The sequence below is a fragment of the Manacus vitellinus genome, unplaced genomic scaffold (assembly GCF_001715985.3).
Source record: "Manacus vitellinus isolate BGI_N305 unplaced genomic scaffold, ASM171598v3 scaffold_12_pilon, whole genome shotgun sequence".
Classification (NCBI taxonomy): Eukaryota; Metazoa; Chordata; class Aves; order Passeriformes; family Pipridae; genus Manacus; species Manacus vitellinus.
In genome coordinates, this window is record NW_021938949.1 from 19,493,044 (window position 1) to 19,516,725 (window position 23,682).

General features: G+C 47.0%; 2 protein-coding genes across 4 annotated transcripts in view; one reads left to right on the forward strand and one right to left on the reverse strand.

The window, feature by feature from the left end:
* Positions 1 to 1,088: 1,088 nt before the first annotated feature.
* Positions 1,089 to 16,070, reverse strand: LOC103763223 (major facilitator superfamily domain-containing protein 1-like). 3 transcript variants are annotated; one of them, XM_029957928.1, is made up of 13 exons: positions 16,034 to 16,070; positions 15,761 to 15,861; positions 13,344 to 13,468; positions 13,195 to 13,250; positions 12,311 to 12,397; positions 11,679 to 11,837; positions 10,151 to 10,266; positions 9,198 to 9,298; positions 7,616 to 7,727; positions 6,856 to 6,993; positions 6,153 to 6,292; positions 5,875 to 5,986; positions 1,089 to 5,590 (listed from the first exon to the last, which is right to left on the reverse strand). In XM_029957928.1, exons 1-13 carry the CDS (start codon positions 16,053 to 16,055, stop codon positions 5,477 to 5,479), a joined length of 1,383 nt encoding a protein of 460 aa, XP_029813788.1. In that variant the 5' UTR covers positions 16,056 to 16,070; the 3' UTR covers positions 1,089 to 5,476. The 3 variants fall into 3 exon arrangements, with proteins under 3 accessions (XP_029813788.1, XP_029813787.1, XP_029813789.1); XM_029957927.1 differs by having other exon boundaries at positions 12,311 to 12,454; XM_029957929.1 differs by lacking the exon at positions 12,311 to 12,397.
* A 925-nt stretch (positions 16,071 to 16,995) lies between these two features.
* MAPK8IP3 (mitogen-activated protein kinase 8 interacting protein 3) overlaps positions 16,996 to 23,682 on the forward strand; it is an 85,137-nt gene continuing 78,450 nt past the window's right edge. The window contains exons 1-2 of the mRNA XM_029965997.1: positions 16,996 to 17,333; positions 17,469 to 17,533. Of these exons, the coding sequence (XP_029821857.1) occupies positions 17,479 to 17,533 (55 nt within the window). The 5' untranslated portion in view covers positions 16,996 to 17,333; positions 17,469 to 17,478. The remainder of the gene's footprint in view (positions 17,334 to 17,468; positions 17,534 to 23,682) is intronic.

Sequence of the window (23,682 nt, forward strand, 5' to 3'; positions counted from 1 at the left end):
TCAGCCAGCGTGCTGTGTGTCTGTGGCGTTCATCCTCCAGAGCCTTCCAGCCAGACCTCACTCCTACAACTCCTGCTGTGTTTGGCCATTTACAGTTCAGAACTCTCCTCTGAAGCATGCACAGTGCTTTGAGTGGGATCTGCATAGTGTGGGAATTTGGGAATGTCCTTGGTAGACACATTAGCAATGAAGGATTGTCCTTCCTTTGAGTTGTGGCAGTAGACCACAATAGAGCTTCACTCTGCAACTCTGTCTTATCTCTGCTTTCCCAAAACTGCAGATTTCACAGAATATGCAAAGTTGGAAGGGACCCTGTTATAGGTTAGAAATCCAGGAGAATTTTCTTCCCCTGCCTCCCACTGTAAGAAAGACCAAATGGAGTCCAAATGGAAAAAAGGTCAATTAGCCTTACAAAAGAATCTAGCTGGCCAAGCTGCATTCCTACCGAATGGCCCATCAGAGGCTGGGGGAAGAGGGGAGGAGTTTTGGGAGGAGGTGGCTGGCTCTTCTGGGAGGGGAGAGATCAGACTGGGGAGACGGACCTGGCATTTTTGGAGAGGGGGCCTGGAAGCCGGTCTTTCTGGCTTTTTGTCCTGGTGAGGCCTGACCACCGGCCCCGATCGGCTTGCACGCTGCCTCATGACTCCAGCCGGGATCTACTGGGCTTTCATCGAAGAGTCTCTGTGCTCGCTGGGAGAAAAGGAGGAGCTTTGGGGCGCTGTCATCTGAGAACAACAGTGAGTCCTGTGTGGGTGGACTGCTTTTCCTTCTGCCCTTCTTCCACTGGGAGAAGGGCCTCCCATTGTTTCTTTTCGGCTTCTCCCGAGATCCGAGACCACCCCCCAGGCCCCTCCCCGCGCGGTGACCGCCAGAGCCCGACTGCGCCCCTGCAGGTCAGCACGGAGAACTGCAGGCTCTGCGCCTCCGGCGACCCAACAGCGCCCCTGCCGGCCGTGACAGAACTGCGCTGAAGGACAGAGAAGTATTCATTCAGACTTTTTTTTTTTCCCTATTGTTTGAAGGGGACTTTTTTTTTTGGGGGGGGGTACAGGACTATTGCCTAGTTTTTTGTGTTCTGTTACTGTTCTTGCCAACATACATATATCTTTTAATAAAGAGTTGTTATTTCTTCTGTTTTTTTCCACACTTCCTCGATTAAAACCCCTTCATTTTGAATGCACAATTGCTGAGAGAGAGGAGTTTGGTTTGTCTCATAACTCATCCTCTTTAGCAAACTTTCCAGTCTCTTCAAACTGAGACAGACCCACAAGGACCATCATAAACATGTGGGATAGAATGTTACCTAGGTTGCTGTTTCAGTCTGGGAAGGAAAATTATGGTATCCATAGTGAGCTCAGCCTGGGAAGTGGCTAAAGGAGGACCTGCACATGAGTCAGGTGTGGTTCTAGGCATGGCTGCTGCTTAGGCCCTAAACATGTCACCATATCTGTCCTGTACAAGACAGCAGTGCTGTAGGGAACAGCCCAGCTGCAGCTGATCCCCTGCTCCCTGTGAACCTGCCTAACCCAGAGCAGTGTGTGTTCTCCCCTGTGCCTGCTGCTGGCTGCTGTGCAAAACCTTTTAAGCAAGCACTGTCTGATGCTGTCCGTCTGCTACATCGCTGCCTTACACCCCACCCTGCACTCCCAGTGAGGAAGATTAATGTCCTCTCTGTTGGTGTTTTAAGCAGCATTACTGTGGGTTTTTTGAAGGATATATACAGGCCAATCAGACCTGGGATATCCATTCTACATTCTTGGGGATTGTCTAGTGATTGTTGTGTGGAGACAAGCACTAAATGAGTAACTGCTGCGGTATGTTCCCTGGAAGGCTCTCAGAGTTGTTCATGTACAATGTGATCACACCAGTGCATGGACGTCCAAGCATCGTGGCTACTTGGGTGACTGTGGAGAGAATAGTTTGATGCCTCTCAGCATGTGGAGCGTGCTCAGTTGGAACTTGCATCTCCACAGGCTGGAAGCCCCATGGCCGCCTGATTTGTCCAAGCCCCCTGATGTGTCTCCTGTTGAATTTCAGGCTTGAAGCTCTGATGAAACCCTGTATTGCTTCGCTGTGGAAAAGGCAATGGGTTAAATGTTGAGGCTGGAGTTTTCCACTGTTTATTTTTCTTAAGGAATAAAGAGGAGTTGCAGCATCCTGGCTGTGGGGAGGCCTGGGCACATGTGAGCTGTTGGTGTCATAACTGGAGATCAGGTGTGCAAGGACAGGACTGGGGTCACGATTCATTGCTGGCCAAGAACTGATGGGCAGAACCCCCCAGCAGGCTGAGCTGGCTGCCCAGGCTGTGCCCAGTTAACCACTTGCTCCTTCCTCTGAACATAGTCAGTGAGCAGGAAGAGCGGGTTTTAATTATTGGGCTGAATTAGCAGCCCTGATTAGTTTCATCTCTGGGGATGAAGACTATCTTTTCTTGAACTGGCTTTCCCTTTCTTTCAAGCTGCAGCTCCTTATATTGCTAACAGGACCTCCTCCTCCTCAAGCAGGTCAAAAGTACTGGCAAGAGCCAGCAAGAATGTGGGAATTTGCTTTACCCATCAGCCTTTCTAGCTCCAGCCACCTTCTAATTCTGGTCTCTTACCCATCTCAGTGTGAGTTGCCTGAACTAATGTCCACCTTCAGGCTTCACAGTCCACAGTGTCTTAAGACAAAGGAATGTTCTGGCAGAGAATATTGTTGGAGCCCACCATCTCCAGGTTGCCCAATGCTGGGGACAGGGTGAGGGGTGGGGTTTCAGTTACCTGTATACATGATCAGTGCAACTCTACAAAAATTAAACAAAAAACCCCCGATTGTTTCCTTCTGTCTCTTGCAACATGTTGACCTCTGTGACCACCACCCTTTCATTTCATGACAAGCTTAAGCAAAGTAGAGCCATGCAATGGTTTGTAGAAAGCTGCTCAGAGCTGAGCTCTGGAATCCCAACAGCAGGTGTCCAGCACAAACGGGGAAGACAAGCAAAGTGAGAGTGGCTTTCCTTGTTATCAGGGGAGACATTACTGATAAAAGCTGAGTAAGAGGAAGTTGTCAATGTGCCCAGCAGAGGTGAGCAGCTACTGCTGCAGTAAGGCTCATGCTGTTAGATCAGCTTCAAGCTTTATCCACCTGAGCTGAAAGACAGGAACAGTCTGTCCAGAACAACTCTGCCTGTGAGAGGCTCCAGTAGACTCCTCCCACCCTGAAGATGGTCTTTGTGCAACAGATCCAAAGGTCCCCAGAATCTCCCCACATCTTCAGATTCTGCAACAGGGTTTATTAAAGCACATGCAGGGATCTTTGTAGCATGGTTTCTACAAAACCCTCTCTAGCCAAAAGAAGTTCTCCATGTAGGCAGCAAACACAGAGAGGGGCAGGAATGCTTCCCAGTGACACCTGGCAGAGCAGGCAGTGCTACACCGGTGCAAACCTTGTTAACCAGTGGCAGACTTTAAGGAAAGTATGTCACAACTCTTCTTCAAAACAGAAGACGTAACGTTTCTTTTCTAGTCATCTGGAGGTAGATTATGGGATGGTAAACAGGAATGCCTGGCTTTCGAGTGAGCTTCTTCCATGAAGGAGCAAATACAGGACTTTCACTGGCTATCCCAGCACTCATTGCAGCACCAACCCTCAGTTGTTTAGCTGCAGCATCACATGGTATAAACTGAGAAAGCTGCTGCTTTTGAACCAGTGTATGGAGACACCAATCAGCTCCGAACACGTATTTTCTTCTGTACACAAGCCTCCAACATGAATCTACAGCACTGCTGCATGTGGTTCTTCATAATCACAGTTGGAAATTCACCATGGGGTTCTTCCAGTAAAAAAATGCAAGTGCAGGATTTCAGCACTGAAGAACAGTGTAGCGAATGGAGGCTGAGGGGTGTTCTGAAGCTACTGAGGGGTGTTTTGAAGCCACTGAGGAGTCTGACTGGTGAGACCTTGCATGGAGCACTGAGTGCAATTTTGGGTTCTCTAGTACAAAAGAGATGTGATTTAGCAAGTGCTAAATGAGCCACAAAGGGGGTAAATGGACTGGAGTATCTTTCACAGGAGAAGGGGCCAAGAGAGCTGGGGCTGCTCCAGGAGGCTCCAGGAGGTCTGACCAGTGTGCTCAAATACCTGCTGGGAGAGAGTGAGGATGGGGGGGGGCCTGACTGCTCTGCACAGGAGGCAATGGGCACGAGAGAAACCACATGGAATTCCATCTGCAAGGATCCACCTTTTTCCTGAAAGGGATCAGGCACTGGGACAAGTGGCTCAGAGAGACTGCAGAGTCCATCTGTGGAGATGCTCAAATTCTCACCAGATACAAGTCCTGGACAACGTGCTCTGGTTGCCCCTGCCTGAGCTGGGGTGTGGGACTCAATGATCTTGGGAGGTCACCACCAAACTAGAGGAGCCTGTGACTTTTGCAGTTCTGTGACTTCTCAAGCCCACCCTCTAAATTTCTGCTGCACCAAACTCCATAAAGGAAATCCTTTAACTGTGGTCTGAAATGAATTCACAGTGTAACTTTAAACTTGAAGACCTTGCTCTCTGAGCTCATCCTCTTCAGTAAATCAGTTTAACCACGCTTTGATTTGATGAGTCCATTTGTCTTAAAATGTGACTTTACTGGGTGCTGTCAGTACCTAAATTGCTTTCAATCTACTACTGTTTATATTAAATGCAACTTGAGTACAGCTGCTCTTCAGAATTTTAGTAATTTACGTGTCGTTCACTTCAGCAGTTCTCATACTTGGCTGTGGTACAGTTTACTTCATTCTTAAAGCCTCCTTTGTCCTTTTGTAAACACTGTGAGTGTTTGTGAGCGTTTGCATAGTGCAAAGGGCAGTTGGCTGAGTAAAATAAGCCTCTAGCCTTCATGAGTAAGAGCACCTTGGTGTAAAGGACAGGATTCCAGATCAAAACCCTTTATGCTTTTGAAGGGCAATGAATAGGCACAGCTTACAGAAGCATTTCTAGTAAAGTAATAAGCAATTAAGCTAGGCTTGTGTGCAAAAGGTCATCAATTTGATTAATTCAGGCTCCTGCCTAAAGAATAATGATGGTGTCACTTGCACACGCATGTGATTTGTGAAAGAGGCTAATCTAGAGCAGGGGGTGAAACATCAGGCCAACCCTGTATGGATTAGCAAGTGTTGCTGTGAAGGATTCTTGTGGCAGAGCAGGCAGGCACACCTGCAAGGCTGACAAGCAGCTGTCTAATGGCTCATGAACAAGGTTAGCTGGGTGGGCTTCAGTGACTGCAGTGTGGCCCTTAACGTGCCCCATGCAGGTGGGGGGGTGTTGAAGAATGCCCGAGAACCACAGAGCACACCCCTTCCACTGCTGTGCCAGGCATAAGAAAGTGGAAACATTCCCTTTTTGTAGACAATTCCCTTCAAGATTCCCTTTAAAGATGTTTAAAGTACACAGGCTAAAATCTGCTTTCAGGCAGAAGTGACCAGTGCTGTGGTTCTCTCCCTGCCAAGGTTCAGCTGACAGAGCCCTCGGTTCTCGTTTCATCCTCAAGGAGCTGTGCTGCATCTGCGGGGTCTCTGTCCTGTCCCATGGGTGCTCCCTTTCTGGTTCTGTTCAGCGTCTCATCCTGGAAATTCAAAGCAGCAACTGGTGACGAAAGGACACTTTTTCCTGTACACACGCATTGCCACAGGTGGGTCCTGGCCCTTGCCTTCACTGTCTTGCAAAAAAAATACAGCCACCAATGGCTTGATAGTAGGCAAGAGTGCGACACGCTGTGTCAGTCTTTAGGAGAGGGTTCTCTCTTTATGCAGTCCCATTTTAAGAGTTACTCACACACCCAAGAGCCAGTACATCAGTAAAAGGAACTTGGTGATGTACAGCTATTTCTTCACCTTTTATCACACTTACCTGTTTCTTGTCCACAACATTGAGGCCAATGGAGGCAATGATGCAGGCGACAGTGTTTGCCAGCATAAAGATCATCATCTGTTGCCAGCGCCACAGGGGGATCTTTAGTTCACTAGAAAACCAAAACAGGAGAGAACAACCGGTCACTTAAGATACTTAAGGCACTGCTCTAGTTCCCTGCAGCATCAAGTTGCAAATCCCCTGATTCCTGTTTACACTGCTCCACTAAAGCACTGGTGATTTCTCTGCTTGGAAAAAAAAATACAAAGCATTCTCACCTGGACTTTGTTCCCAGCATGTGTCCAACAATCAGATTTGAAAGGCCAACTCCAACCATCTGCACAGAAGTTGCCAGCCCCATCGCTGTCCCTAAAGTCGCTTGGGGCACCACAAGGGGTATAGATGGCCACATACTAGCCTGGGGGAGCAATGAGAACAGGAACTCAGAGCCTGATTTAAAGGTGTTAGACAGACATTGGTTCAAAAAGGAATTATTCCCACGAAATAAACATTTATACCTTCCCCTCAAAAAATCTGGTGCTTGTCCCTCCAGCCTATTGGCTGGTTCTAGACTGTTCCCCATCCTTTTCAAGCAGCTGGAGCCAGCACAGACAACACAGGTTATCTGAAACTGGAAGAACCTGACTCCAGATTTCAGAAGGGGAGTCAGACCTGGTGGCTGAGGAGATTCAGGTGTTACATTCAAGGTAAAAAAGAACTACGCAAATCATAGCCAGGTTAATGCTTTACACTGTACGAGCGCTTCCTCACTCTGCCCCACTTTCTGCTCCCATGTTGATTCTTTGGGGTTATTTGTTACTAACCAAAGTCATTAGGCTTGGGGAGCCTAATGTGCCTGCCTGTGCCTGCCTGTGCCTGCTAAACCTGTTCAGCAGGACACCAGGGCAGCAGTAATACACCATCCAGGTGTAGGAGCGTAGCCACAAGACACACAGCTATCCAGTGGGGTTGGGAACTCACGGCAGCGAAGGAGTAAGTGATCCCCAGCCAGATGGTAGAGACCAGCGGAGGCACAAACGTGAAGGCCAGGAGAGCGAAGACGGGCAGAGTCAGCGTGGCACAGCCAACAGCAAAGACACCTCTCAGTCCAACGTAGTCCTGGTGGCAGGAACAGACAGCAGGCCTCTTACAGGGGATCCTGCTTCCCATGGGTCAGGGACACGAGGAGCTGCGCAAAGTGGGCTGGCAGGAGGGGCAGTGACATGGGATTTCCTGGCTGCTGGTAGTGTAGCAGACCAGCTGTTCCTGGTTTCTCTTGTGTACCTCTGAACTGAGTCTGAAATGCCACACTAGGTGTCCAGTACTCAAGTGAAACCCTTAACACAGGGTAAGGGAAAACAGTATTATACCCTGACAATTATGGAAATAAGGAAAGGAAGCATTTGACAAAACAGGGCCTGGGTTTCATGCAGATTGTCCTTCCCCATCTACTTTGCAAAGCTTATCTCAATCCTTTCTGTTCCAGTCTCAGACCTCTCAAAACACACAGCTGTGTGCCATGGGTTGCTGCTACCATAGCACAACTACAGGACAGAGGGAAAACCAGGTTAATGTTACTTCTTGTAATTTAAATCAGACTGAAGTGCATCTTGCAGGTTTGCAAGGATATAAAGGACTGCTTGTTCAGCCCCAAAAGGTGCAATTCTGTTTGAGGGGCTGTAATGGACAGTTCAAAAAATTGGGAAGTTATCAGCAAGCACATCAGGTCTTGGGTACTCACAATTAAAATGCCAACTGCTGCGGAGAGGACAAGGGAGCTGTCGTACACTGCCCCAGCAATGTAAGCCGCTGCCTGCTGACTGTAACCGGGATATTTATCCTGGATAAACTTGCTGAAAACAAAATGAAGGGGAAAAAAGTAAGAAAGTAAGCCTGAGCACAAACATATGGACTGGAAGGGTTTGAATGAGAAGACTTGAAAACAAGCTTGATTTTGTCTGGTAGTTTGTAGTGCCAAGCCTTTGGTGGTTTATTTTCTTTTTAATTGGTGCACACCACAGAGAACCTTAAACAGCCACTTTTGAGACACTTCTGCAAGTGCAGAGTGAAACTGCAGGTTAAAGTGCAGGTTAAAATTTGTTCCCTTCCATCAATACAGCTCAGGGCAGCAATGTGCCATCACCTGTCCACAACACACCACTGGAGTTTGACATCCTCTTTTACGAGGCAGAAAGCCTTATCAGTACAAGGGGGAGAATGCTGAGGGGCTGGACAACTGTTTAAAAATTATCCACCAGCAAAGATCAGCATTTAAATTGAACACCTGTATTTGAGAAGTACTAGGAACTGCCCCTTAGGAATTCCTTTTAGGAGACCTGGTTACAGCGAAAAACACCCATTGTCAAAGCCAGCCTTTCATCTCTGTTAGGGACACGCAGAAATTACATTAAACTTCCTCAAATTCTTTACAGAATCTACAGTCATCCAGTTGTAATAAGAGCTTACACAGAGGTTTATTTAGAGATCTTGTAGCTCCTTAAGCCTGGTTTGGCTGCTCGCATGGCTACTTCCCCTCAGTCGTCATGCTGATGACATTTCTTCCTCCCTGATTTCACAGTGGCTTCCTATACACAGCTAATGAAATACTACCAAAATAATTTTATTTTTTTTTACTGCAGGCCTTTGCTAATAGAAAAGTTCATCCTGATTGTGTGACAGAAGCTGCACCATCCACAAATGGGAACAAAGCAGCAAAATTACAAGTCTGTGGCAGAGCCCCATGACAGAAGCAGGAGTCTCAGTTTACTTGGGCAGGTCACTGCTTTGTTTTAAGCATAAGAAGGGATTAAAAAGGAAGTCTGAGGCCTTCACCAGGATACAAAGGCTTCCTCACGTACAAACCCAGGCTGAGCAAGCCCAGCTGTGTTCCAGACACAGCAGTGTGCAGCAGCTGCAAGGCAGAGCTGCCCCAGGCCTGTGGAGCTGACACCCCACCCAGCTCAGGAGACACCCACTTTGCTGGGCTATTACAAAGGTGAAACGCCTATGGGCTATTTTTTGAATAAAGTATTTCTTCCCCTTCTCCCAAAACCTTCTGATCCTCCTTTGGCAGTGTTCCAAGCTATAAATATTGGATGAATCATTTCCCTCAAAAGTATTTTTGCTTTCTTTCAGAAGCCTCTCTCATCTTTGAAGGGAAAGAAAGGTCAAAGAACCCTCGAACCTTCAACTAGGTGTTAAAGACATGTTTCTCTGCATTTCAAGACTGGAAGGAAACTGTATTTCCCAGTCTGCTCACAGCTGAGGCCTGGAAGGCTCTGCAGGCTCATGTCAGTCAGTGAGTCACAGCCACAGGACAGTACCTGGCATCGGCCACAAAGGGGAACACTCCGTTGTAGAAGAACATGATGGTGAGGACCAGGAGCCAGTAGCGAAGGGGAAGGTGCTGGATGTCCTGAATCCGCTGCAAAGACAAGATGTGCCCTCACTCACCAGGCATTAGCCCAGCTTCACACCAGTGTCACTTCCTGCAAGCCACTGAAGGGCACGAGAGATTTAAGGAGTAACAGCAGGTAAAAGGGAACTGTGAGGCAGCTCATACACCTCTAACTGAAATTTGGTAAGTGCTGACTCTAACACATTCCTTCTTTAACACTATTCAGTAAAGAAAACATAAAAGTTTTCTTCTTATTTTTCTAAAGGTTCTGGCTGCAAGAGATTTCTGAGCAGGCTCTGTTAAGAGTCCACTGCAAATCCTTAAGTGAAACACAGCAGAAAGGTACAGGATAAACACGAGTCACAACACTGAGCTACAGAAACCAGTGAGAGTACTATCATAAGAAGGAAGTACATCTAATAGATTAAAGTGCCATAAAAATTGCACACATTACAAGCCTGTAATGTTTGTTCCTACACAGGAGAATGCAAGGAGGAACAGAAGGGCTGACCAGAGATAGTTCAGTATTGTTGTTTGCTATCACAGATCCTGTGAGCCAGATAGCAGTTCAGAGGGAGGCTACTAGTGAATTTTGTGCACAAAATCCTCCTCTGAGACACCTACAGATAGGAAGTAACTGGCTCAGAAAGCTACTGCTGTCCTGAGTGCTCTCTGAAAGGCTCTAGGCAGGGAATCGACTCTTGGCTGGTGGCTCACAGATTTGATCTGCTCAGTGCTGCTCTGCAGGATCGAACCGAGGGGTGGGAATGCCCTCTCCTGGCCGGGACCGGCTCCTGCTGCCGCAGCCTTCCCTGCGCTCCAAAGGCAGTGCTCCTGCACCCGGGATTGCCAGGATGGAGGTGGAAAAGCACCACGTACCACTTTTTTGGATTCTTGCTGGATAATGCCATCCAAGCCCAGCTGCTTCATGCCCACTTTATCCAGCACACTGACTGTGATGGCTGAAAAAAGCCCCAGCACACAGAGCAGGCTCCCTAGAAAATCAAGAGGTGTTAGAAATTCCTCAGCATGGACAGAGCTGAATAATAAACTCCACTGCATGTAAAATGCTGAATTCTCCAGGACTCCTACTCCTGGCTTCTCTTAACACACAGAGCAGGACCCTTCCACTCACAGCGTCCTGTTCCAGCCCCTGAGCTGTGCCCACCGAGCTCCCATGGCTGCAGTACTGATGGTCCTGATGCTCCTGACCTGCAGCAGGCTTATGCAACAAACCCAAGGCTAAAGCAGGGCAGACACTGGGAAACTTCCCTGGTCCCCAGAGCAGGAGAGGCATCCCAGGGCTGCACTGGAAGCCAGGTTGTACCTCCCCACTGGTGTGACCTGCTGCAGTTACCACAGCAGTCTGACCTGCGAGCACAGGCAGCTCCAGAGTCCAGTTATGCTGGATATGTCTTAGCAAGTTTGGCAATGGGCATCTGCTGCAGATATCCTTCTCAGAAAGAGTTCTGTACCTGTTTTGCTTTCCAAAGAGCCAAATGGACTGCAGAAGTCACTGTGCTGTGCTTACAAATGCTGCCTGAGCACAAAACTAAATGTGAGATGGGATGTGACAGCCCATGCCCACCACAGCTTTTTCTCTGAAAGCTGGAATCAGAGGAGAGGAACGGGTTTCAATTTCTGCATGAGATTTATCACACACATGCATCCTCTTTTCTGTGGATGATGGCCCATGCTGCTTTGTGGTTTGGAAAATAACACTTTCCTATAATCACTGAGTTTTTGTACACAAAGGAGGCCCTGAAGCAGGTCTCCCTTACATCCCAGCACACCAGAGTACACGTGTACCACTTAACCCTTCTGTGGAACAAGTCATCCCTTCCACTAGAGACAGATCCCATCTCACTGCAGCAAGAAGAGGACAGAAACTCAAATCTTCTAAAGATACAAGCCCTAGAACAGATTCACACTAAGAAATGTGTAGTTCAGGTTCTGCTTCTCACAGTAATTTAAACATGCAGTTTCAATCAGCCACGTGCAAGGCATTTTCTGCTGGGACAGTACAGACGCTGCTGCAGAACCAGCACGTTCTGCTGGCCAAAGTACGGAATAACAAACACACGTGATTCCTCTTGTTTTCACTCTGAAGTTTCTATTCCATGGGAGTAAACATACATTAAGTACTGATTACCTGTGACTGCAGATGTTTAAAATATGTCAAGAAAACAACACTGTCAGGCTGACACTAGAGTATTAAGAGAGGGTTCTCTGGCGTCAGTGCAGAAAACACCACTCATAGCACACAGAAAGCAGCAGGAAAAATTGGAAAATCACGTGCCTCTTCCTGCTAACCTCACTACCTTTTTCAGAGTCTTTTAGTAACTGGACAAAACGAGCTGGCCTGAGGTCTCAAAAACAACAAGTCAAAAGCACCAAAGAAACTCACCTCCCCAGAGAGTCCACTGCATTCCAAACTTTGCCTCAAACTGCTGGGTGAAGAAGAAGTTGAGGACACTCCCAAGACGGGAGAAGGACAGAGTCAGTCCAAAAGCCAGTGCCAGTTCCTTTCCCTTGAACCAGAAGGCCGTGATACGATTCTGCACAACTTGGAGAACAAAAAATCCTCTCTTGAACAGACAGGCTTGGCCAAGAGCATGGTACAGAAGCAACAGCTCTCTCAAGCTGGAGAGCTCAGGCTGGGGGAGACCTCTACTCATCCCAAGGGGAAGCAGATTGTGCCAGCCTCACAGTCCATTTTAAAATGTACTAAATCATGCTGAGACGTGGGAGGTGAACTTATCCCTCACATAAAGCAAGCAAAAATAACCTCAAAGGCAGAGAAATCACATGTCAGTCCCCACCTTGAGAGAAGGACTAAGTTGTTAGAGGGGAAGACTTTTAAACATTTTGGCACACATTAAATCCATGCAGCAGGAGCTGTGTTCTGCCAGCAACACAGGGCCCTTGTGCAGAGGTGAAGCTCACTGGTAGGACAAGGGTCTAGGAAGCAAAATAAAAATGTATCATGACCATTTGATGAGATGTAAATATGAAAATATGCAAATGTGAATTCCTTACTAGTAAGTGACCCGTTCCCAGAGCCAAAGAGCAGTCTTCCTGTTAGCATCATTGGAAGGAGGTATGGTGAGCCCTTAAAGTGTGAGCCCAGAGCAAAGAGGGATGATCCCAGCACAGTGAGAAAAGAGAAAACAAAGACACCAACTAGGGAGAAACAGAAAAAAATACACAAACCTCAACAGACATGCTGAGATCACAACAAAAGTATTCTGTGTCAAGAAGCAAAAGAAAAACCTCAAAACACACCACTAAACGTGTGGGCTTCCATCAGCTTACTCGCAGTTTTCAATTTTGTAAGACTGGTCTCTTTATAAAATTACTTGGGAATCCTCACAGTAATGATGACATTATCATGGTGGGAGGTTAGAGGGGCAGAGTAACTCAGACAGAGGACTCTGAAATGTGTAGAGTCCTTGTCCCTGTTCTGAGCTCCATTATATGTCCTAGAGGACATGATGTCCTTCTCTGTGCCCCCCTGTCCTCTCTAAGATGTTTACCTCCAGGATACAGAGACAGCAGGACTGCATGTGCTGGGATTGCTGGGTCTGAGCTTATGGCACATGCCAGAACAAATGCCAGAGCAGGGAACAGAACCATGTTTTATCAGTTTGTCCTATCAAAACCAGATAACACTAGTCCCTGTCATGTGTGTGTCAGAGAAAAGTGTGTTTACTGCCCTGCTGTGTCAATTCAGGTAAGTCAGTGGTCAAAGGAGGAAAATGTCTCAGTTGCTTCACAGAGCTGCTCAGCTAACCATCGCACCCTGCCCTCCATCCCTCTGGGATGTTACGGCACTGGGACTTTTAATCATCCCTTTGCACTGAAAGTACAGCCTGAAATCCCACTTCAGAACAAGAATAAATTAATGGAACCTCAGAACTTACAGTGATTTCCCAGTTTATCAATCAGGAATCCAGCCAGAATAACCACTACTGCATTTCTAGGAGAAAACCAGAACAGAAATGCATTGTCTTGGTGCTTGGGAGCAACTACCAAACCACCCACCCCCAAAAGCAAGAGCAAAGTGACTCACGTCCAGGCGTAGATCGCGTAGAGCAGGTTGTACTGAGCTGGGGTCATTCCCAAGCCTTCCACACACTCCAGCGTGCCATTGTGCCCAGTGCTGTTATGGTGGGTTCCATTGGGGCAGGTCAAGTTCTGTACAAGTCACAGAGCCTTTGTTAGGTGCAGACACAGACAAAAACTCAAACGTGCCTTTAAAAATGATGTTCTTCCCATCTAGATTTCTATTTATCCTGCTCAACTCCCACTTCCACAAGCAGCCATTAGGGGACTTGTGCCTTCTCCTAGAAAGCCAGCCCTTCTCAAATGGGAAATGACTGGCCATTGGCATGGCATGGCACAGCTTCTGTTTCCCTTCCTGTGGCAGTAGCAGCAGGGGCTCAGCATTTTTATACACATTTCCAACCAAAAGAAAAGCCAGGAGCCTGTACCACCAGCTTTATCTGATCCCTCAGCTTCTTGGTTATAGTTCAGCTTCATCTGACTCTTTATTCCATACTATAAAGTCTCAAGCAGCATGTAAATATGCAACTCAGTCTGTATCAATTCTCAGCTCTAAAGCATTTCCAGTAGAGTAAGAAACTGGTAGTCCTGGCATGATTTAAAAACCTTGGTTTTGCTACTAAAAAGCAACATCTCCTCAACACTGTATGATCAGGAAACCCCCCCTAAGATCTTCCAGCTACTGAAAATTCACCTGCACTGGGACATGGATGCTGGGTCTTCACACCAGCAGGCAAGAGCTTAGCACCTTGAATAAGCACAAGAGAAGTGTGATTTTCACCACGAGATTTTTATATTCACAACTCCTCAGATGTGCTGCAGCAGAAATGTTTGAGGCTGCAGAGAAGCAGCTCTCTAGAACAAAGTGTTTCACTGCAAGCACTCGTCTCAGCTGCTCCCACCACCACAGTACCACTGCTGAGGTAGGGAGAGGCTAAATTCACTAGAGTAAAAATATGACAAGAGTGTCAACAGATTAAAAACTCTGCACAGTATTAACACAGAAAAATATGGCTTGGTTTCACTACCCTACAAAGTGTTTTGTTACCTGGGTAACAAAACATGACATAGCCTTTCCTGTATTCCATAAATAAGTAACTGACTCCTCCCTCACAGACCTACAGAAGTTGTGGAAGATTGAGGAATAATTACTGACCTATTTTGGGAGGAGATTTTTCTCACATTTGCAATGACAAGCTGCATCCAATTTAGCCTGGAGTTCACTGTCTGAATGTTAGGGACTTACTGCATTTATGTTAAAAAAAAGTTACATGCAAGCTCTGGCTATTCCTGCCCTGGCTACTGAGGCAGATAGAGAATAGGACAGTGACTCTGCCCCTACACACACTGACCTGCCAGCAGACAGCACATGAGAGGCAAATCATCTCTCAGGAGACACAGAACCAATGCAATCACGACAGGTAAATGAGTCCAGTAAGAATTTGTCAGGGGTTCAGAAATTCAGCTTTGGCTCTCCAGCATCTCTGGAGAACTCCCAGCAATCAGCTGGGATGGTAGTGTGAACGCTGAACAACAGAAGTTTCTAGCATTTGAGAATATGACTGCTTTTTACATGTCAGTCCTCCTGTGACCCCCCTGCTCAGCTCCTGTCCTTGGGCCAGCAAATACTGATGTGATGCCTGCAGTGTCAGAAGGTTTGTACCTGGAGACCCAGAAAGACTTTCCTTCTCACTGGCAAAAGTGAGTACTGAGAACTCGTGGGACTTGAAAGAGTGATGTGTAACATTCTATTCATGCAGCGCAGAAGCAAAGCAAAAGAAGGCCCAGCTCAGCCTGGAGCAGCCGAACCCTCTGGTTTCTTTTGGTAAGTTTTAGTTTCCTTTTGAATGGAAACAAATTTTTAGATATTTTGCTTCTAACTTTTGTACAGGCTATGAGTGAAATGAATGGGAAAGAAACAGAAGGGGAAGAAATTGAAGCAGTGTTAGCAAAGCCACCAGATAAGAAAACCCAAGCACATCAGGCTGCCAGACAGGCCTCGCGGAGCACTGCGTGTCACTGTGGTCACACTGCACAGTGAAGTTTTGCTGCAAATGAATCACCTCCAGCACTCGTGTCTCCCACCCCCGTGCAGGTACTGACGGTCAGTGCTGTGGATCTCCTGCGTGCGGGGTGGTGTGAAGTCCCGACTGGACTCCCTCAGGGCGGTGAAGAGGAGCCGACCCCGCGGAGCACGGGCGAGTGCCACATTCCCAGTTCTCCCGGCAGCAGAGGGAGCTCGAACACCTGGTGTGCCAGTGACAACCTCCCACCCGCAGCACCTGGGAGGTGAGACCGCGAGGCAAAGACCCCTGCACCGACAGGAAAAGGTCTGGAACCTCCAGCGGCGCCCGCGGCCTGTGTTGCCGGCTGTGCCCCTGTCTGCACGGCCCGGGCGGAGGCTCAGCGCCCCTCGACACTCACCCCCTGGAGCTGCTGCTGCAGGACGCTGGGCATGTCGAAGCAGAAGTAGGAGCCGAAGGTGAGGAGGCAGTTGAAGAGCAGCACGGCGAACCTGTAAGAGACTGGGGCAGAGCGGACCCTCCTCACCCGCGCGGCCCGGCCCGGCCCGGCCCGCCTCCCGCCGAAGCCCCGCCAGCCCTGCCTGCGGGGGACGAGCCCAGCCGCGCCTCCCGGGCCAGCCTCGACGGCCTCTCCCGGCCTCCTGCCGGGCCAGCCGGGCCCCGCCGCGCTCACCGCGCTCCGCCGGCACCGCCATCGCTCCGCACCCTCGGGCACGCCCGCCCGGGGACGGAACGTGGGTGGGGACGAGAGCGAGTGGGAGTGGGAATGGGGGCTGGGGTTGGGAATGGGACTGAGAATGGGAATGGGGAGTGGGGCTGGGAATGGGACTGGGGATGGGGCCAGGAATGGAGACTGGGGATGGGGCCAGGAATGGAGACTGGTAATGGAGAATGGGAAAGGGAATCGGGAATGGTAATGGGGCCGGGAATAAGAATGGGGACTGGGAATGGGACTGGAAATGGGAACTGGGGCTGGGAATGGGAACTGGGAATGGGGCCAGGAATGAGAACTGGGGCTGGGAATGGGGACCGGGAATAGGAATGGGCCTGGGGCCAGAACTGGGTCTGAGGATGGGGCCGGGACTGGGACTGGGGATGGGGCCGGGACTGGGGACTGGGACTGAGGCTGGGAATGGGGCCAGCAATGGGAATGGGGCCGGGAATGGGGCCAAGAATGGGAATGGGGCCGGGAATGGGAATGGGACTGGCACTGGCACTGGGGCTGGGGCTGGGGCTGGGACTGGGACTGGGACAGGGACTGGGAATGGGAATGAGCCTGGGCCGGGAGTGGGTCTGGACTAAGGACTGGAGCTGGGGCTGGACTAGGACTAGGCTGGAATGCGGATTGGGCTGGAACTGGAGCTGGGGACTGGGACTGGGGCCTGGGATTGGACTGAACTGGGGCTGGGGCTGAGGGCTGGGATTGGGACTGGGGACTGGGACTGAGGGCTGGGGACTGGGGCTGGGAATGGGAATGAGGCTGGAAGTGGGGACTGGGGCCTGGGGCTGGGAATGGGAATGGGAATGAGGCTGGGACTGGGGACTGAGGACTGGGGACTGGGTCTGGCAATGGGAATGGGAATGGGGCTGGGAGTGGGGACTGGGACTAAGGACTGGAGCCAGGGCTGGGGCCGGGGCTGGGACTAGGACTAGGGCTGGGAGTAGGGCCGGTACTGGGACTGGAGCTGCTGCTGCCCAGGCCTCCCCAAGGGCTGAGCCAAGGCGGGATGGGGTTGGGAGGACTCTGATGGGAAAGGAGCCAATTGGAAACAGTGGGATATACCGGAGGAATTGACGTCAGTCAGAAAGAGGGAATTTTGTAATGGGAAATGAGACTGTCCATGTGAAAGGAAGGAATCAGATGGTAAATACAGTGTGGGAGCAGCAGCATGGAAGAAATTGGTTTGTAACACATCATAAACTGATCAGGAGTCCAAAATATGATGTTCTGGGGGAAAAAGGTATCTCTAAAGGTGTGTTGGTGGAAGTGTCTCATATAAGACAGAGGGAAGAGCAGACACAGGAAGGGAGCAGGGAGCATTGTTACAAATGGATCAATAGGAACCAGCCAAGTGTTAATTAGAGGTTCCTCTTTATCACAAGAGCAGGGCCCTGGCAATGAAAAGGAAAAAATCCACAACCCCTCCTCCAAAGCTCCTGTATGATCAAAAGGGTAAGTATATTTCTCTTCTCATTTGAAGAATATTTTCTACCCAAATGAGGCACAAAGAGCAAACCCCACAATGGCACCTGTGCAGGCCAGTGCCTTACCTGGTCTTAAATAGAGCTTGCGAAGTATGTGAGCAAGACTGTGGCATGGCTGTCCATCCTTCAAAGCCAGAAGCAGGATTTGTGTCTCCAGGAGTTTCTTCACGCTCCTATGTCAGTGGGTCAAAGGTTCACGCACAGCCGGGAATGTGATGTTAAAAAAAGTTTTTCAACAATGTGTACTGAAATATAAGGATATTTTAGGAGTAATTTTAGGAGCACCTGACTTGTGAACAGAGTCAGCCTACAAGGTATCCCAAAGTCCATTTTTATAAATGCTGTTACTTTAGACATCATTTATGCTGCCATGTAGAAGTTTTTATTTTGCCCTACCCTGTGATTTCTCCCTTCCTTGGGCCACAGCTGTGGAGAATGCTGAATGAACTATTACCATTACTGCCTTATGTGCAGAGGATGCTTCATGCTGCCAACACATGTTCTTACCTGGCTGTACTGGGCAGACCCTGTGAGCAGGTGAGTCCCCACCTATCTGCTCACTCACTTCTCCCAGTGGGATGGAGGAGAGAATCAGAAGGGCAAAAGTGAGGAAAAAACCCACAAAACCTTGTGGGTTGAGATACAGACAGACAAATAAGTGAAAAGGAAAAAAAAAACTAAGGGAAAAACCCCACCAAGTGAGGCACAAGCAATCACTGACCATCCATGGACCAATGTTCACCTAGTCCCAGGCAATGGGAAAAAATTTAGAAGAAACCCTTCCCCAGCTTCCTTGCTGAACATGATGCCACATGGCATGGGACTTCTCTCTAGTTAGCTAAAGTGTGGCTGTGTTATCAGCACTGTTCTCACCAGCATGAGCACAGCACTGTTTCAGCTCCTGTGCACAAAGCAAACTCTTTTCCAGCTAAACGCAGTACACTAAGAACCAACTCTTGAAAGGAATTCTTTTGGCCAAACAAGAATGTTTTATAACAACATTTAGCAGAAATGAAAGTGTCTGGATAATAATAACATTTATATAGACGTTTATGTCTGTATATATATATATATATATATATTGTATGTATATATAAGATTTGTATAATCTGTATATATATATATATATATATATATAAGATCTGTATATATATATTCATAACATGTATACTGTGTGTGTGATTGATTTGATTTGAAAACTAGTGTTAGAGCTTTGCTAGTGATCTGCAGGTCTGAGGTGGGGATATGTCCCAACACTACTGGGGACAGCAGCAGTAGATCCCCATTCTGTACCAAGCTTTGTAGCACTTCTAAGCCGTGTTTGTGCCACTGGTGATGTTTTTGTTCACTTCAGGAGCCTTTGTTGCAATCACAGTGCTTATAAAAATACTAATATGCTGGACAAAACTCACTGTGGTGTCAAAGGGATAGAAAGGAACAATACATATCAGCATTCTGCAATGTAAATAATGGCTTGTTGATACTGGAGTCATTTGCATATTGAGTCTGGACACACCCTTTCAATTTTTTCCTTCAGAAGTGCTTTGTTTTCCCTGTATTTTTTTTCTGTATATATATGCGTACATATATGGGAATATCTATCATTATATATATTGTATAATATTCCATGTTATATATGTGAAAATAGATTATATATATTTTCTACATTTATGACATATTTCTCCCTCCTTTCAATCTTTGGCTAATAGGCTGTGTGAATTTGATGTGTCATGATTCATTCACTTTTTGAATTTTACTCTTTTTCCCCCCTTTTTAGCACCAGCTCATAAGTGACCTGGAGCGTGGACTTGGAGTGAGTTTGATTTGAGAATGAGGATACAGGACCAGTGATGGGGAGGTCAGATACTCATGAGAGATTGTAATAGTGGCATGCGTGTCTGTCCAGACTCAAGCTACCACGTGTCTAGAAGAACCTTTAGGCCTTCTTTAGGGAGGAAAGGGCCTGGCATAAAAATACTTTAGGTGTCTCATCCATTAAAGATAACTTTCAGAGCATGGCCAGGCGAAATACTTGCTCCTGAATCTGCATGTCAGCAGCTCTGGTGTCTGTGCTGTTGTGAGAGCTTCCTAGGAGAGAATCAGAACTCATAGACATGACTGAATAAAAACCTATGATCCGAGAAATCATTTGGGAGCACTGCACCTGAAGGGTATTGTTATTTCCATCCCCTATCCAGTAACAAGTGTTTATGGAGTAGACGAGGTGTGGGCTTGCATTGGAAAGAGAGAAGGGAGAGACAAAAAAATTAAGAAAAAGCTATGTGTCAGAAGCCTCATCTGCTCACAGCAATTATGGGGCAAGAACCAGACCAAGCCAGACAGAGAAAGAGGAGAGCTCTTCTTCCATTACGGCTTCAAGGAAGAGGATTAATATTTGATAAGAAAAATCAATTAGCTCACAAGTAACATGGAGATTCTGACCATGATCTATGGAAACAATCCTTGAAGACACCCTTTAATGCATAGCATCCATGATGGTTTGGAGGTCCTGAGCTTGTCAGAAGCTGGTTAACTTGAGGTTTGCCTTAGGTTCTACCTTGTAAGAGTACCTATGAGTTTAATATTGTCTCCTGGCTATAAGGCCTCTTATGTTTTATCAAATCCCATTCATCTTAATTCTTAACTTGAATTTGTAGATGCTCATTCATTCTGGTTTTTATTTTAAGTATTACCTGGTTTCTTCACCTGTGCATCCATAAATGTATCATCATAACATTTTGCCTGTAAATCTATTGCAAAACTGCAATACTTCTGCTATTTCTTAGAGCTCTCAGAAGTCCTGGTTTTAGTCCTCTCATAAAACCCTACATAGATAATTGTAATTTTAATGTAAGTTTTACAGAAAGCTCACTGAAAGTAGTATCAGTTCCTCCTACCCTTGACCTTCTTGTGCCAGTTTTTTCTGATTTAATAGCTTCTATCTGAAAAAAGGTAGTTTCTCTTGGTATATGCTCCCTCTTGTTTATCTGATTTTCTGTCACCAAGTTCTCAGAGACTCCTCAGGTATTGTGGAGTCCTTTGAGTTTAACACATAACTTATTGAAGCATGTGTCACTATTTGCATTCTGTTCCCAAGTGATTGCCTTATATGAGAGAAAACAGCGAGACTGGGTTTGTGACAAGTTTTGTTAAATCTTTTTGAAAAGAAAAGGTCTCTTCAGTCATGAACAGGGAGGTTACAGTTGTAGTAAGGACAGCGTTTTCAGGCAGGAGAGGGATTTTATTTTGTCAGCTGTTATACTTCATTTTGCAATCGTGTATTTCCTCTGAAAACAGAACGAGTAGGAGCATCGTTATGTAATCATTTAATGTATATTGCGTATGTAATCATTTAATGTATATTACATAATGCATCATTATGTAATCATTGTTTAAACCAAGCTGGAAATTAAGCACTATGCAGCCACTCGCTCAGGCCCCCCTCCCTCCCCCTCCCACCCTGGTGGAATGGGGAGGAGAATCAAAGTAAAACTTGTATGTTGAAAAAAGAACAGTTTAATAATTGAAAATAAAGTAAAATACAGTAATATTGGTAAATTATAATAATAATAATAATGATAATAAAAACAGAAAAACAAGTGATGTACAATGCATTTGCCCACGACACGCTGACAGATGCCAGACCAGCCTTCCCCAACCCAGATTGTTATTCCATGGTGTGGAATATCCTTTCACCGAGTTTGGATCACCTGGCCCAGCTGTGCTTCCTCCCAGTTTCCTTCCTGAACCACCTCACTGGCAGAGCAGGAGACAAGAACAAAGTCCTTGACTTAGGATAAACACAACTCAGCAAAAAACCGAAACGTCAGTGTGTCATCAACACCGTTCTCATCCCGAATCCAAAACACAGCACTGTGACAGCTACTGAGAATGAATTAGCTCTACCTGATTGAAACCAGGACAAACATCCTTTGCTATCTCCTTCTCATGGCTGCATGTTTTTCTCACTGACCAGCCTACGTCTCCTCTCAGGCTCGCTGGGTCCCAGGGGCTGTTCTGCTGCCAGACTCTCTTTGCTGCTGCTGCTGTCAGAGGCTCATCAGCAGATGATGTGTGCTTCTCACACCGAGGCTGGAAAGGAGGAAAATCCCAAAGCATGGAGTGAGCAGCAGGAAAGAGAAGGGTTCACAGTGGCAGGCAGCCCCACACTGGTGTGTGTTTGCTCACTGCAGTGTCTGAGGGATGAGCTGTTCTTTTTTTCCTGTAATGTCTTGCTGCTGTGAGAGCTCCCTCTTGTACACTTAACAACATCCCCTTCCCTGGCATTGCTGCTCCATTTGCTGTAGCTCATCCCAGCCAGCTTGGAGGCCATCCCTCCCACGGATTCAGCACGGACCTAAAACCCACTGTGGATTTGCTACAGCACTGAGCTAAGCAGTCCTGCTAGTTAATTATGTTCCTTGTCCTTGGCACAGAGGTAGAACTTCCCTCTTTGTTGAGCCGCTAATAAAGGCAACCTGACTCTTTGGTACTTGTCCTGTACCGCTTATTGCTGTACCTGACCATCTGTCTGTCACCTGAAATTTGTTCTGAAAGTCTCTTTTAGTTCATCTTAGGTTTCTGGCTGTCTCTGCTGGAGTCTGTCTCATACTTTATAAAAAACAAATGGAAATAAATGGGGGAGTTGCTGTAAATCTTTGAGGCACTAAGGTGTGTGCAGCTGCACCTTCCTACCTGAAGAGGTTGTCCCCAGCCAGGCCTGTCTGCACCTGCAGCTTATCCGGACAAGAGCACAGCAGGAAAAGTGGGGCTATGGTTGGAGTCCAGGACAGGGGAAGAAAGCAGCATGCTGGTACTGCATATATGTGCAAAACTGGCATTGGAAATCTCCCATCCTACTCCCTTCGTCTTTCTGTCTCTCACTGGATGGAAGGATATCAGGTGCAGAAGGGCTCCTATAAAACAGTTAACAGCAGCCAGTGTTTCTGAGATTATCATGAGCCTCTGCACATTTAACTACACTTCTGATCTTTCTTAATTTACCATGAGATACCCCTCTGACAGAGGCCATGGTTTACATATAATATGGCTTTCTTTTTCTGTCTCTATTCTTTATAGGGCAGGAAGTAAGATGTCCAAGATCAGTAGGCTAGGACACCCTGGCCTCTTTCAGGAAATCTTTTTTACATTCAGTTCAAAGTCTACTCATTGATTTAATATGCATAAAAAAATAATGTCCACATGCAAGTCAGTAAAAAGAAACCAACCCTCAACTTACACTTTGCATGCATTTTTGGTGTTCATATCCACCGTGCATCTGATTGTTGTGTTCCCTGAAAAGCACATTTGGATATCAATAACACAGCAATGAGAACTCATAGAATACAGAAGGTGGGACTTTTATCCTACAGCTCCTCAGGGTAGATCCCACTGCACTCTGGGTTTGGCAATTAGCACAATGCTGTCAGGAGGGAATGCTGCACCACTCGCCCGTCATTTCCTTTTACATGACAGATCTCTCAGGGGAGCTTTGGCTGTGAGTGCTGGGGACAAGGCAGGTAGTGCACAAGTCCAGCAGCTTATTGTGACAGATCAAAAGGTGCACAATGCCTGGATATGTGCTAATTTGGGGAACAGTGTCAAAAAGACATTTGCTTTAGGCAAAGATGCCATTTTTACACTGTCCAGAAAATGCTTCTAAAGAGCACTGAAGAGAGGCAGAGGAGAAATTATTTTTTCTGTTGCTAAACCACCTCAGCACAGCAATGAGCACAGCATTTAACCTTCAGCAAACCAGCCAACTGGAAGAAAATTGTGGCAGATTTTATAAATAAATCTGCATTTTAATAAAAATATTGAAAAAACCATAATTACCTGAAGAATTTCAAAGACAGAATCACAGTACTAATAGTGAATTCACCTCTGCTTTCTTATGTTCTTTAAAGAACTCAAATAAATAGAGTACAAAAAAGAGTAGGAGTTACCTTCAGGGATGCAGAAATCCATGTTTGTGAATCTCAAGGGTTTCACCCAGAATTAAAGTTGCTTTCACTAATGTTTTATGAATGCTACACAAAACCTTTTCTGAGCCTTCCTACAAGGCCTGACCCCTTCCCTTCCCTTCCCTTCCCTTCCCTTCCCTTCCCTTCCCTTCCC